The sequence below is a fragment of the Leucoraja erinacea genome, chromosome 2 (genome assembly GCF_028641065.1).
Source record: "Leucoraja erinacea ecotype New England chromosome 2, Leri_hhj_1, whole genome shotgun sequence".
NCBI classification, from domain to species: domain Eukaryota; kingdom Metazoa; phylum Chordata; class Chondrichthyes; order Rajiformes; family Rajidae; genus Leucoraja; species Leucoraja erinaceus.
The window spans coordinates 25,385,234-25,398,836 of record NC_073378.1 but is presented as its reverse complement, the minus strand read 5'-3'; the positions used below and the strand labels follow the sequence as shown (position 1 = coordinate 25,398,836).

At 47.2% G+C, this 13,603-nt stretch overlaps 1 protein-coding gene across 1 annotated transcript in view; it reads right to left on the bottom strand.

Moving 5' to 3' along the window:
- The window catches only part of LOC129707901 (phosphatase and actin regulator 1-like), a 105,568-nt gene that overhangs the window by 72,105 nt on the left and 19,860 nt on the right, over window positions 1-13,603 (bottom strand). The window contains 1 exon segment of the mRNA XM_055653351.1: window positions 3-125. Within this exon segment, the coding sequence (XP_055509326.1) occupies window positions 3-125 (123 nt within the window).

The window sequence follows — 13,603 nt, the reverse complement described above, 5'->3', positions numbered from 1 at the left end:
CCACTTCCAGGGCTTGAACAGCCGCCCCAGCGAGGCCAGCTTGCTCCGCCGGCGGATGGGTGGCGTGTGGGTCCCCGGCACCAGCGACTCGGAACGCATCGCTGCCAGCCTCTCCACCTCCTCAGCTGTAGGGCAGAGAGGGAGATATCAGTCGGAGACATCGTTCCAGAGTCAGAGAACCACAGTCATAGCCATGGAGTCATTGTCATTGTTATGGAGTCATAGAGTCTTGGAGGCTTAGAGATAGTTATAGAGTCTTAGTCATAACATCAAAGTGTCAGAGAATCAATAGACAATGAACAATAGGTGCAGGTATAGGCCATTCGGCCCTTCGAGCCAGCACCGCCATTCAATGTGACCATGGCTGATCAGTACCCCGTTCCTGCCTTCTCCCCATATCACCTGACTCCGCTATCTTTAAGAGCCCAATCTAGCCCAAATATACAGGCTGTTCCGTCTAATACGGGACAGTTGGCAACACTAGTGCTGACCAAGACGTCCCATCTACAATTGTACCACCAGCCAGCGTTTGGCCCTTTAGAAAATTGAAGAGTACAGCGCCAAAACATGCCCTTCTGCCCACCCTGCTCATGCCGAATGAGTTTGCATATCAGAAACAGGTGCAGTAGGCCATTCGGCCCCTCGAGCCAGCACCGCCATTCAATAGGATCATGGCTGATCATCCAAACTCAGTACCCCGTTCCTGCCTTCTCCCCATATCCCTTGGTTCCATTAGCCCAAAGAGCTAAATCTAACTCTCTCTTGAAAACATCCAGTGAATCGGCCTCCACTGCCTTCTGTGGCAGAGAATTCCACAGATTCAGAACTCTCTGGGTGAAAAGGATTTTTCTCATCTCAGTCCTAAATGGCCGACCCTTTATTCTTAAACTGTGACCCTGGTCTGACCCCCAATACCGGGAAAGCTTTTCTTGCATCTAGTGTGTCCAAACCCTTAATAATTGTATATGTTTCTATAGGTAATTACACATCTGAGCGTGCAAACATTACATGTGGAGTTCCCCAGGGCTCCATTCTGGGGCCTCTTCTGTTTAACATCTACATGCTTCCACTGGCTCAGATCATGAAAGACATCAAAATATGTTACCATTGTTACGCAGACGACACACAAATCTACATAACAATATCACCAGGAGACGATAGTCCAATACAAGCACTGAGTGGATGCATTGAGCAAATCAACGATTGGATGAACCAGAATTTTCTCCAATTAAACAAAGAAAAAACTGAAATAATTGTTTTTGGAGCCAAGGAAGAACGATTAAAAGTTAGCACCCAGCTTCAAATGGTGATGCTAAAAACAACAAACTAAGCCAGAGTAGTCATGTAAATGGTAGGGAATTGAAGAATGCAGTTGAACAGAGGGATCTGGGTATAACCGTGCATAGTTCCTTGAAGGTGGAATCTCATATAGATAGGGTGGTAAAGAAAGCTTTTGGTATGCTAGCCTTTATAAATCAGAGCATTGAGTATAGAAGCTGGGATGTAATGTTAAAATTGTACAAGGCATTGGTGAGACCAAATCTGGAGTATGGTGTACAATTTTGGTCGCCCAATTATAGGAAGGATGTCAACAAAATAGAGAGAGTACAGAGGAGATTTACTAGAATGTTGCCTGGGTTTCAACAACTAAGTTACAGAGATAGGTTGAATGTTAGGTCTTTATTCTCTGGAGCGCAGAAGGTTAAGGGGGGACCTGATAGAGGTCTTTAAAATGATGAGAGGGATAGACAGAGTTGATGTGGACAAGCTTTTCCCTTTGTGAATAGGGAAGATTCAAACAAGAGGACATGACTTCAGAATTAAGGGACAGAAGTTTTGGGGTAATGTGAGGGGGAACTTCTTTACTCAGAGAGTGGTAGCGGTGTGGAATGAGCTTCCAGTGGAAGTGGTGGAGGCAGGTTCATTGGTATCATTTAAAAATAAATTGGATAGGCATATGGATGAGAAGGGAATGGAGGGTTATGGTATGAATGCAGGCAGGTGGGGCTAAGGGGAAAAAAATTTGTTCGGCAGGGACTTGTAAGGCCGAGATGGCCTGTTTCCGTGCTGTAATTGTTATATGGTTATATGGTTATATGGACTCAGACCTGAACTTCAACAGCCACATAAAAACAGTCACAAAGTCAGCCTACTATCACCTAAAGAATATATCAAGGATTTTACTTCGGAGTCACGTGAGTGATTCCGTGAAGACCCCAGCTCCAGTGCGCATGCGGCATAATCGCACAGCGTGCAGAACGCGGCAGCCAGCGGGAGTCGGGCTAGCTCCCGCATCCAGGGACGAGAGGTAAGTACTTACCTTAATCGGGCCTTGTGATTTTTGCTCCAGGGGGAGCAAAGTGAGGCATGGTGAGCGGGCCCCGTTTCGACTCCAGCGTGGGGCCGACAGTGACGGGGACAAGGTGCCACCCGGACCGCTAACGCTGCGGACCGCTGCAAGGAGCTGCGCCAATGCCGGTCCGCTGAACAGCTGTTCCGTACAGCCGCGGACCGGAGGGAAATTTTAAAAAACCCGACCGGCAGCCCTGCAGACTCCTGACCAGGAGAATTACCGCCCGGGAACCGCCACAACGCCGCCTGGAAAACGGCAGGCAGCCTCTACATGCAGGTAAGGGGAAATCTTACCAATTTACAGGTTCTACAGGAGCCATCTTCCTCCAAGCTGGAACAGGTTGGAGACAGCAAAAATGAGTATGTCTGTCTCCCCAAGCCAGAGGAGGTCATGAAGTTCACCTCCAGGAGAAGGACTGCCTGCCCAACTCCACACGAGGGTCCTTATCTGGGAGGCAGCCACCGGTAGCGGTGGAGCTATTTCAATGCTCCCGCTCACTCGACACCAAGCCGCTCCCTGTGCCGCCGGTGTAAAGGGGCACTGGCTGAATGCCAAGGGAGCTGACTCTTACCCCAGTGCTATTGCACTAGCCATCTCCCTTGTCGAGGGATTGATGCAACAGCGGAGTGGAGTGCTTTGCCTCCTCCCATTTAGCGCATCCTTTATGCTCCTTTTTTAAGGGCTAAGGAGGCCAGGGCTGGGCTGGCTTAAGTGCTGGGCAGGCGGACGAGAACAGCAGTATGCCAGGGGAGCAGGATCAGGAAGAGCCATTGGGTGTCGTGGGCCACTACATGGCTCCTCCACGCGACCATCTTCCAAACAAAAGCCCTGCAGGAACAGGCCTTTCCAGAGGCAAATCCGCAGGCAGCTGGGTCTCGTAGACTCACAGACAAGCAGCGAATTCTACAGAAGGTCAAGATGTTACCACCTTTGCTCGCCTTTGGTGCTGACGCCTAAGATGTTCCCATATTTGGGATACTCGACTGAACGATGGTGCATATAGACCTGCCCGCAACCCCGAATATATGGGGCTATGCAAACCGCTGCTGCGGGGAAGAGGGAGCAGGCTATGGGACGAGCAGGACATCACATCCAACACCCAGCTGGCAGCACCCCTCGGCATCCACCAGCAATATCAAACAAGGACTGGTGAAAGCCTGGTGACCGCTGCAGATCCCCATAGTTCTTTTTAGACGGGGCCCAGAGCGGAGCCGTGGGAAGATGCGCCGCCCCACCGACAGCACCAACATACCAGCAAACTACGCCTTCATGAAAAACAACAAGCATGGAGGTAGGTAGTCTGGTTCCTCCCAGTTTACACTAAAACAAGGGTGCTCTACTAAACTGCATGGGGAGTGGGCTAAGCATGGGATGCTGTCACAAATAACCAAAATATACTCAACAGCATTAGAGGATAAAAACGAATTCAAATTGGGCATTTTACTGCCAGTTCAGCAATGCGCCCAAAGGGCTGTTTCTCCCTCTAAGAAAAGAGAAGTGAGAAGGCAAGCTGAACTAAACAGGCACATTACTAAACGGATTGGAATTTGTATCGAATATATTCACCAAAACTATAAAAAATGATGAATGTAGCATCATCATTGATCTAATATCACTAAATAAATCTGTTGAGTATATCCACTTTAAGATGGAGGTGGAGTTTTGTCACTGCCAGACATCTGATCTCCCTAGGATACCTATGGGGAGCATTGATATGGGAGATGCTAACTATCTTATACCATACACTAGGATCATTATAGATACCTAAATATATTTACCTGGATCATGGATATCCCGGTTAGGGCAACCATGGGAGCATATAGCATTTCATATGGTCTAAACCTCCGCCCTAAACTATTAAAAATGGCCATGAAAATATTAAGAAAACAAGCATAATCATGGCACATATTGGATGATATCCTCATATTAGGGGAAACAAAGGAATTAGCTGTGGAGCAGTTCTAGCTACGAAACAGCTCCCTAAAGCTGAGGTTCATCCCACGCCCAGATAAACCAGAATTGAAGCGTTACTACCAAGGATTATCTGGGCTTCAATAACAATTCCGTCCATATGACTGTTACTTTGCCAAGACACTTGGGTCACTATAATCAAATCATGAATGTACCCACTGAAGCTATATCACAATTAAGGTGGTGGGCAGACATATATTTGGCATAGTTTTCAGCCCTATTATCATCACCAATCCCAACTTGGTTATTTTTAAAAACCAATGCCAGTACTTTAGGCTGGGGAGCAACTAAACTCCATATCCAGCACAGGTAACAGATGGACCAAGTCACAAACATCGTTACTACACATACCGGGCATCAACTTCTTGGGATTGGTGATCGCCTATTGGGCTAAAAAGCATATGCATTTCAAATGCAGCACGTACATATGTGGTTACGGATTGATAATACTATGGTGGTGGCTTATATCAACCATATGGGGAGCATAATAATCATTATTGTGCAACAAATTGGTCAAACAAATCTGGCAATGGTGTGTCAAAAGACATTTTAAATATCAGCTGCCTATGTCCTAGGAAGCTAGAACACAGTAGGAGACACCATGTCACGGGGTACAATTTATGATTACATTGAATAGATGTCATAACCCAAAATATCTGCTAAATTTATTAAGCAGTTTGAAAGCCAGATATCAATTTGGTTGCACAAGACGGAATCACCAGTAACCCATGTATGTGACTTAGGAACCAGATTAGAGGCAGCAGCGATAGATGCCTATACGCTGGAAGGGGGAATTTCTGCTTTGCCTTCCTCCCTTCTGCCTCATCCGTCGGGCACTTCGCAATACAGATGGGATCTGTCTCCGAGATATTGAACGTGCCCGACCGGCCTACAGCCATGGTTCCCAGTTCATCACGACACGGTGGGCGAGTCACCTATGGATTTCCCTAGTGGACCATGGTTGCTGACTCAACCCAGTATCAGGCATAAGCCACCCATGCCAGGGAAACATCAAACTCCTGGGTGCAGGTTTTGAATAGACCTTACCAGGGACTGGGATTATCCAAAAGAAACATTACCACCATGTCGGCATCCCTGCGAACAGTCACTAAAAGCTAACATGGGTAAAATACTGCCACGACGCAGGGACAACGAACTATTCAACCACTGACGTATTGGAGTTCCTGGAACATCTACACCATGACTAAAAGGTGAGTTACAGTGCCGTAAATACAGCATGGAGCGCCTTATCTGCTTATCTAAAACCGCATGTCAGCAGAGCATGGGATCCCATCCACTGAAGGTAAACTTATGAAGGGCAACTATAATATAAGCCCCAAACACCCAGGTATATACCCATGTATGGGATATTGGTGTGATATTGACATACCTCAGAGAATGGCACCAGCCAGATCCCTCAGCTTGCTTAATCTATGTTTTAAAAAACGCTCATGCTTATGGCTCTCGTACACGCTCAAAGAGTCCGGTCACTCCATAAACTAGACTGGATACATGGTGATTACCCCAGACGCATCAAGTTCATATTTAGGTCTGGTAAAATCTAACTCGCAGGTATATGGATTCGGCACGAACTAGCAGGGTCGAGATCGCCTGTGTTTTCCGTGCTGTAGTCGTTATATGGCTATATGGACCAGGAACGCCCGATTCACTGGTGGGATTCCGGGCCTACCCACCAGAGTCCAGGTTGAGTGTGGTGACTCATCTACTACTATATATAGACACAACCCACTATCTTAGAGGGAGAGGAAAGCCTATGGGTCAACCACAGTAACCCAAAACGGGGTACGAGCCAAACCACTCCAAGGTGGCTCAAACAGGTACTGAAAGCTGCCGGAATAGATAATAATACATTTAATCCCATTCCACAAGGGCAGCATTGATATCAGCGGCTGAACGAATGGACATCCCGGTTGACCACATTTTCAATACAGCAGAATGGTCAAGGGAACCGCGTTCAGAACATTTTTTATTATAAACCGTTGATAAACCTGATTTAATTGCAGGAGAATATTACAAACTGCAATATTAATTTAAGCTCAGAGGAGCTCTGTTATGTTGTTATTGTTAACAAATACCTTTCTGTTTCTTTTGAAAGCAGATCCACTGGTTGATTACGATAACACTTCCTCCCTCATAAACTTCAGCAGTGAGTGAAATAAAAACTGTTACACGGTTTGAAATCACAGACCTTTGAAGTCTTCACGGAATCACTCACGTGACTCCGAAGTAAAATAGTAAGATTAAACGAGTACTTACCAGTACGAAGTTTGATCTGTATTTTATGAGGAGTTACGGTGAGGGATTAAGTGCCCGCCGCTCCCACCCTCATTATACAGATCAAACTAATAAACTGATGTCTCGTGATCTTTACTATCTTACTTCAAATATTGTGTCTATTCTGTGATTTCACACCGCTGCTTCGAAGTATGCCGCATGCGCACTGGAGCTGGGGTCTTCACTTAATCCCTCACCGTAACTCCTCATAAAATACAGATCAAACTTCGTACTGGTAAGTACTCGTTTAATCTTACTATTAAACGACATGTCTCAGCAGGATTTGTCAGCAAGACCAAAAAAGTAGATCACATCACTCCAGTTCTGAGGTCTTTACACTGGCTTCCTGTCTGTCAAATAATTGATTTCAAAATACTACTGTTGGTTTACAAAGCACTGAATGGTTTAGGGCCAAAATACTTTTTGTGATCTTCAGCTTAGCTACGAACCACCCAGACCTCTCAGATCGTCTGGGACAGGTCTGCTCTGTGTCCCCAGAGTCAGAACTAAACATGGAGAGGCAGCATTTAGTTTTTATGCACCACATATCTGGAACAAACTCCCAGAAAACTGCAGGTCTGCTGCAACTCTCAGCTCTTTTAAATCTAGACTGAAGACTTTTCTGTTTGCCGCTGCCTTTCAGTAAACAATACAATTTATTAATTATCTATACTGCACTGTAACTTCTATTCCTGGTTTAATTCTATTTTAAATATTTTATTTGATTGCTTTTAATTTTGTAATTATTTTATCTGAATAATCTAATAATCGTTATACATAGAAACATAGAAACATAGAAATTAGGTGCAGGAGAAGGCCATTCGGCCCTTCGAGCCTGCACCGCCATTCAATATGATCATGGCTGATCATCCAACTCAGTATCCCGTACCTGCCTTCTCTCCATACCCCCTGAATCCCCTTAGCCACAAGGGCCACATCTAACTCCCTCTTAAATATAGCCAATGAACTGGCCTCAACTACCCTCTGTGGCAGAGAGTTCCAGAGATTCACCACTCTCTGTGTGAAAAAAGTTCTTCTCATCTCGGTTTTAAAGGATTTCCCCTTTATCCTTAAGCTGTGACCCCTTGTCCTGGACTTCCCTAACATCGGGACCAATCTTCCTGCATCTAGCCTGTCCAACCCCTTAAGAATTTTGTAAGTTTCTATAAGATCCCCTCTCAATCTTCTAAATTCTAGAGAGTATAAACCAAGTCTATCCAGTCTTTCTTCATAAGACAGTCCTGACATCCCAGGAATCAGTCTGGTGAACCGTCTCTGCACTCCTTCTATGGCAATAATGTCCTTCCTCAGATAATCAGATACATCTAAATGTCATTTTATATGTGTTTCTTTCCAATGCTTTTAATGTTTTATGTAAAGCACTTTGAATTACCTTGTTGTTGAAAGGTGCTGTACAAATAAACTTGCCTTGCCTTGCCTAAGATCCCCTCTCATCCTTCTAAATTACAGCGAATACAAGCCCAGTCGACCCATTCTTTTATCATAAGTCAGGCATATTGGGCTGGTCCCTTTCGCCTGCATAGAACATAGAACAGTACAGCACAGTAACAGGCCCTTCGGCCCATAATGTCTGTGCTGAACATGATGCCAAGACCAACAACCAGCGCATAACCCGTATCCCTCCTCATCCACGAGACTCTTAAATGCCGGGCCACGGTATAGTCTAGTTTAGAAATACAGTGCGGAAACAGGCCCTTCAGCCCACCCAGTCCGTGCTGACCAGCGATCCCCACACATTAACACTATCCTACACACACCAGGGCCTATTTAAAATCTTACCAAGCCAATTAGCCTACAAAACTGTATGTCTTTGGAGTGTGGGAGGAAACCGGAGCACCCGGAGAAAACCCACGTGGTCACAGGGAGAAGATGCAAACTCCGTACAGACAGCGCCCGTAGTCAGGATTGAACCGGGGTTTCTGGCGCTGTGAGGCAGCGACTCTACCTGATCATATTGAATGGCGGTGCAGGCTCGAGGGGCCGAATGGCCTACTCCTGCACCTAATTTCTATGTTTCTATGTTTCTGAACTGAACTGAATATTTAGTGAGAGTTGTCCTTGATTATGCTGCTGGCCTTGCCGGGGCAGTGCCAATGCACGGGGATCGCTAGTTAGCCCGGACTTGGTGGACTGAAGCGCCTGTTTCCACGCTGTACCTTTAACTGTGTTCAGTACTCCAGGATGGGACCCAGAGTGCTGGAGTAACTCAGCAGGTCAGGCAGCATCTGGGGAGAACATGGATAGGTGACGTTTCACAGAGTGCTGGAGTAACTCAGCGGGTCTGGCAGCATCTGTGGAGAACATGGATAGGTGACGTTTCACAGAGTGCTGGAGTAACTCAGCGGGTCAGGCAGCATGTGTGGAGAACATGGATAGGTGACGTTTGATGTTGACAACCTTCTTCAGGCTCCACGTGCAGCCTGGGACTAATAACATGGAACTAAAGCGAGTGGTACAAATGTTTATTGACAATAGGACACTTGTGTCCCTGGATGAGCGGAGATGTCCCCCCGACTACATACGGGGAACAAAGGAGGCCACTGTCTTCACTCCCTGCCACAGGGACACCATTGTGTCACAATCCTCGCCTCTTGTCCGAGGCCCACAATCTGTCTCTTGTATCCTGTGCTTGAACGAGCTGCGGACCACAGCGCTGCGCTGTCACCACCATCGCCCCCTCACGCCACGGTTACAGCTCAGTTGTCGTGCCCCTCTCTCATATTCCTGGCGTTGGAGATGGCCCAGGGGAAGTTTAGTTTTAGTTTGGAGATACACGGCGCGGAAACAGGCCTTTCCGCGCCGACCAGCGATCCCCGCACACGAACACCACCCTCCCCACACCCACACGCACTCGGGACGATTTTCACATTTATACACCGAGCCAATTAACCTACAAACCTGCACGTCTATGGAGTGTGGGAGGAAAACAAAGATCTCGGAGAAAACCCACGGGGAGAACGTGCAAACAACGCACTGACAGCACCCGTAGTCGGGATCTAACCCGGGTGTCCGGCGCAGCATTCACTGTAAGGCAGCGACTCTACCGCTGCGCCACCGTGACCGCACGAATGATCGGGATCTGGCCGACTCATAGGGATGGCCGGCTCCATCCTGGGGGCGCAGGTGGATTCATGGGAGGTTGGTCTTGGAGGGGATGATCAATCTGCGGAGCATCCTGGGCAATACTAGCTCACACCCTCCGTGACACACTGGTCAACCTGACGAGCACCTTCAGCAACAGACTGGTCCCACCAAGATGCAGCACAGAACGCCACAGGAGATCCTTCTTCCCTGTGGCTGTCAAACTGTACAACTCCTCCCCCTTACATTATGTTTTATGACTGTTGGCAGATCAATTTCTCTCATAGAAACATAGAAACATCGAAATTAGGTGCAGGAGTAGGCCATTCGGCCCTTCGAGCCTGCACCGCCATTCAATATGATCATGGCTGATCATCCAACTCAGTATCCCGTACCTGCCTTCTCTCCATACCCCCTGATCCCCTTAGCCACAAGGGCCACATCTAACTCCCTCTTAAATATAGCCAATGAACTGGCCTCGACTACCCTCTGTGGCAGAGAGTTCCAGAGATTCACCACTCTCTGTGTGAAAAAAGTTCTTCTCATCTCGGTTTTAAAGGATTTCCCCCTTATCCTTAAGCTGTGACCCCTTGTTCTGGACTTCCCCAACATTGGGAACAATCTTCCTGCCTGTCCAACCCCTTAAGAATTTTGTAAGTTTCTATAAGATCCCCTCTCAATCTCCTAAATTCTAGAGAGTATAAACCAAGTCTATCCAGTCTTTTTTCATAAGACAGTCCTGACATCCCAGGAATCATGGGATTAATAAAGTTCTATTGTATCTTATTGTATTATATCGTTAACCCCTGCCTGGTCCTCTCTCATATTCCTGGCCATGCCTATCTATGAGGATCTGACCTGGATCCAACACATTGGTGCAATCGTACACAAAGCCCCTCAACTTCTTGAGAAGATTGAGGAGATTCAGTAAAGGGCCTGTCCCACTTATGCGACTTTTTCGGCGACTGCCGGCACCCATCATCCACCGGCGACCAGAACAAGGTACGACTCTTTGGGCGACTACTCACGCCCATACGGGCTTCACCCCCGCGACATGTCGCCTGTATATGGTCGTGAGTCGTCTCCTCAGTCGCCCAAAGAGTCGTGGCGTCTTTCCGGTCGCCTCAGCAAGGCCAGCAGCATAATTAAGGAGGAGTCGCACCCTGGCCACTCCCTCTTCTCCCCTCTCCCATCAGGCAAGGGGTGAAGAAGTGTGAAAACAAACGCACACCTCCAGATTCAGGTTTAAGAAGGAACTGCAGATGATCGAAAATCAAAGGTAGATAAAAATGCTGGAGAAACTCAGCGAGTTTCTCCAGCATTTTTGTCTACCTCCAAATTCAGGTACCATTTCTTTTCTTCCCAGCTGTGATCGGGCAACTGAACCATCCTATCAACAACTAGAGAGTGGGCCTGACCCCATCTGCCTCATTGGAGACCCTTAGGCTATCTTTAATCGGACTTTACTAGACTTGATCTTGACTAAACACTATTCCCTTTATCCTGTGTCTGTACACTGTGGACGGCTTGATTGTCTTTCCGCTGAGTGGTTAGCACGCAACAGAAAACGTTTCACTGCACCTCGGTACACGTGACCCTAAAGGTGTGTAGGGACCCACACTGCCTCCCTCAATAGCAATAATGTCCTTCCACAAATTAGGAGACCAAAATGCACATAATATTCCAGGTGTGGTCTTACTAGGGCCCTGTACAACTGCAGAAGGACCTCTTTGCTCCTATACTCAACTCCTCTTGTTATGAAGGCCAACATGCCATTCAGCGGGTCAGGCAGCATCTGTGGGGAACATGGATAGGTGACGTTTCACAGAGTGCTGGAGTAACTCAGCGGGTCAGGCAGCATCTGTGGAGAACATGGATAGGTGACGTTTCACAGAGTGCTGGAGTAACTCAGCGGGTCAGGCAGCATCTGTGGAGAACATGGATTGGTGACGTTTCACAGAGTGCTGGAGTAACTCAGCGGGTCAGGCAGCATCTGTGGAGAACATGGATAGGTGACGTTTCACAGAGTGCTGGAGTAACTCAGCGGGTCAGGCAACATCTGTGGGGAACATGGATAGGTGACGTTTCACAGAGTGCTGGAGTAACTCAGCGGGTCAGGCAGCATCTGTGGAGAACATGGATAGGTGACGTTTCACAGAGTGCTGGAGTAACTCAGCGGGTCAGGCAGCATCTGTGGAGAACATGGATAGGTGACGTTTCACAGAGTGCTGGAGTAACTCAGCGGGTCAGGCAGCATCTGTGGAGAACATGGATAGGTGACGTTTCACAGAGTGCTGGAGTAACTCAGCGGGTCAGGCAGCATCTCTGGAGAAAATTACCCCACGATACTTTCGCGATACAGTCGCAGATATTTTAAGAATTATATTTACAATAACACAGAATAATGAGAAGATAAATAGCACCCGTAGATGAAGCTTTTTCCTATATAATGAGGAGTTAGACCTATTTAAATGAACAATTAACAGATCAGCTTTTGTCGCAAGGAGACAGTGGATAATTAGTGCAAAGATGAAGCTGGAGCAGATGTGTGTTTACACACATCAAACCCCTACACTTACAAGAAAATTCCCCTTATTAATACACCCTAAAGATAAGTTTGATAGATGGTTGGTCCAAATCGTGACGGCTTGTGATTATAACTAGCTTATTTACTGTTCGGTACAGACATCAACGGTTGTTTGGCGGGGTTCAGTTTAGTTTAGAGATACAGCACGGAAACTGGCCCTTCGGCCCACCATGTCCGCACCGACCAGCAATCCTCGTACACTAACACTATCCTACACACGCACACACACTTTCGGGGCAATTGACATTTATACCAAGCCAATGCACCTACAAACCTGTTGACCTATGGAGGGAGGGAGGGAGGTGTTGGAGTCAATTTTGGAACCAGAGAGGATGTTGGGATACTTGACCATGTGGACACTGCTGAATGCTTGCCGGATGTTAACTTTGCTGGCTAGATGCCAAGTGGAGAATTGTGCGTAGCTAAATAACAAGGCCAGACGCTGAGTGCCTGCAATAGGCAAAATATAGACACGGTGGAAGCACAATGGCTGAAAAACATGATTCAGTTGCTAAGCGGTTGCTAAGGGGTAGCCTGGTCCCTCACCCAGAGAATGTAAACACCTGCCATTGTTTGATGATAACATATGTATGAACCAGCTGTAAGGATGCTCGCAGAACATGTGCTCTTGACTCTTCACCAACAACTCTGTCGACATTAAAGGGGCTGTCCCACTGTACGGGAAAGGGGGAGATGCAGCGAGACCTGGGTGTCATGGTTCACCAGTCATTGAAAGTAGGCATGCAGGTGCAGCAGGCAGTGAAGTGCAGTTGTACAGGGTCTTGGTGAGACCACACCTGCAGTATGGCGTACAGTTTTGGTCTCCAAATATGAGGAAGGACATTATTGCCATAGAGGGTGTGCAGAGAAGGTTCACCAGACTGATTCCTGGGATGTCAGGACTGTCTCATGAAGAAAGACTGGATAGACTTGGTTTATACTCTCTAGAATTTAGGAGATTGAGATGGGATCTTATAGAAACTTACAAAATTCTTAAGGGGTTGGACAGGCTAGATGCAGGAAGATTGCTCCCGATGTTGGGGAAGTCCAGGTCAAGGGGTCACAGCTTAAGGATAAGGGGGAAATCCTTTAAAACCAAGATGAGAAGAACCTTTTTCACACAGAGTGGTGAATCTCTGGAACTCTCTGCCGCAGAGGGTAGTCGAGGCCAGTTCATTGGCTATATTTAAGAGGGAGTTAGATGTGGCCCTTGTGGCTAAGGGGATCAGAGGGTATGGAGAGAAGGCAGGTACGGGATACTGAGTTGGATGATCAGCCATGATCATATTGAATGG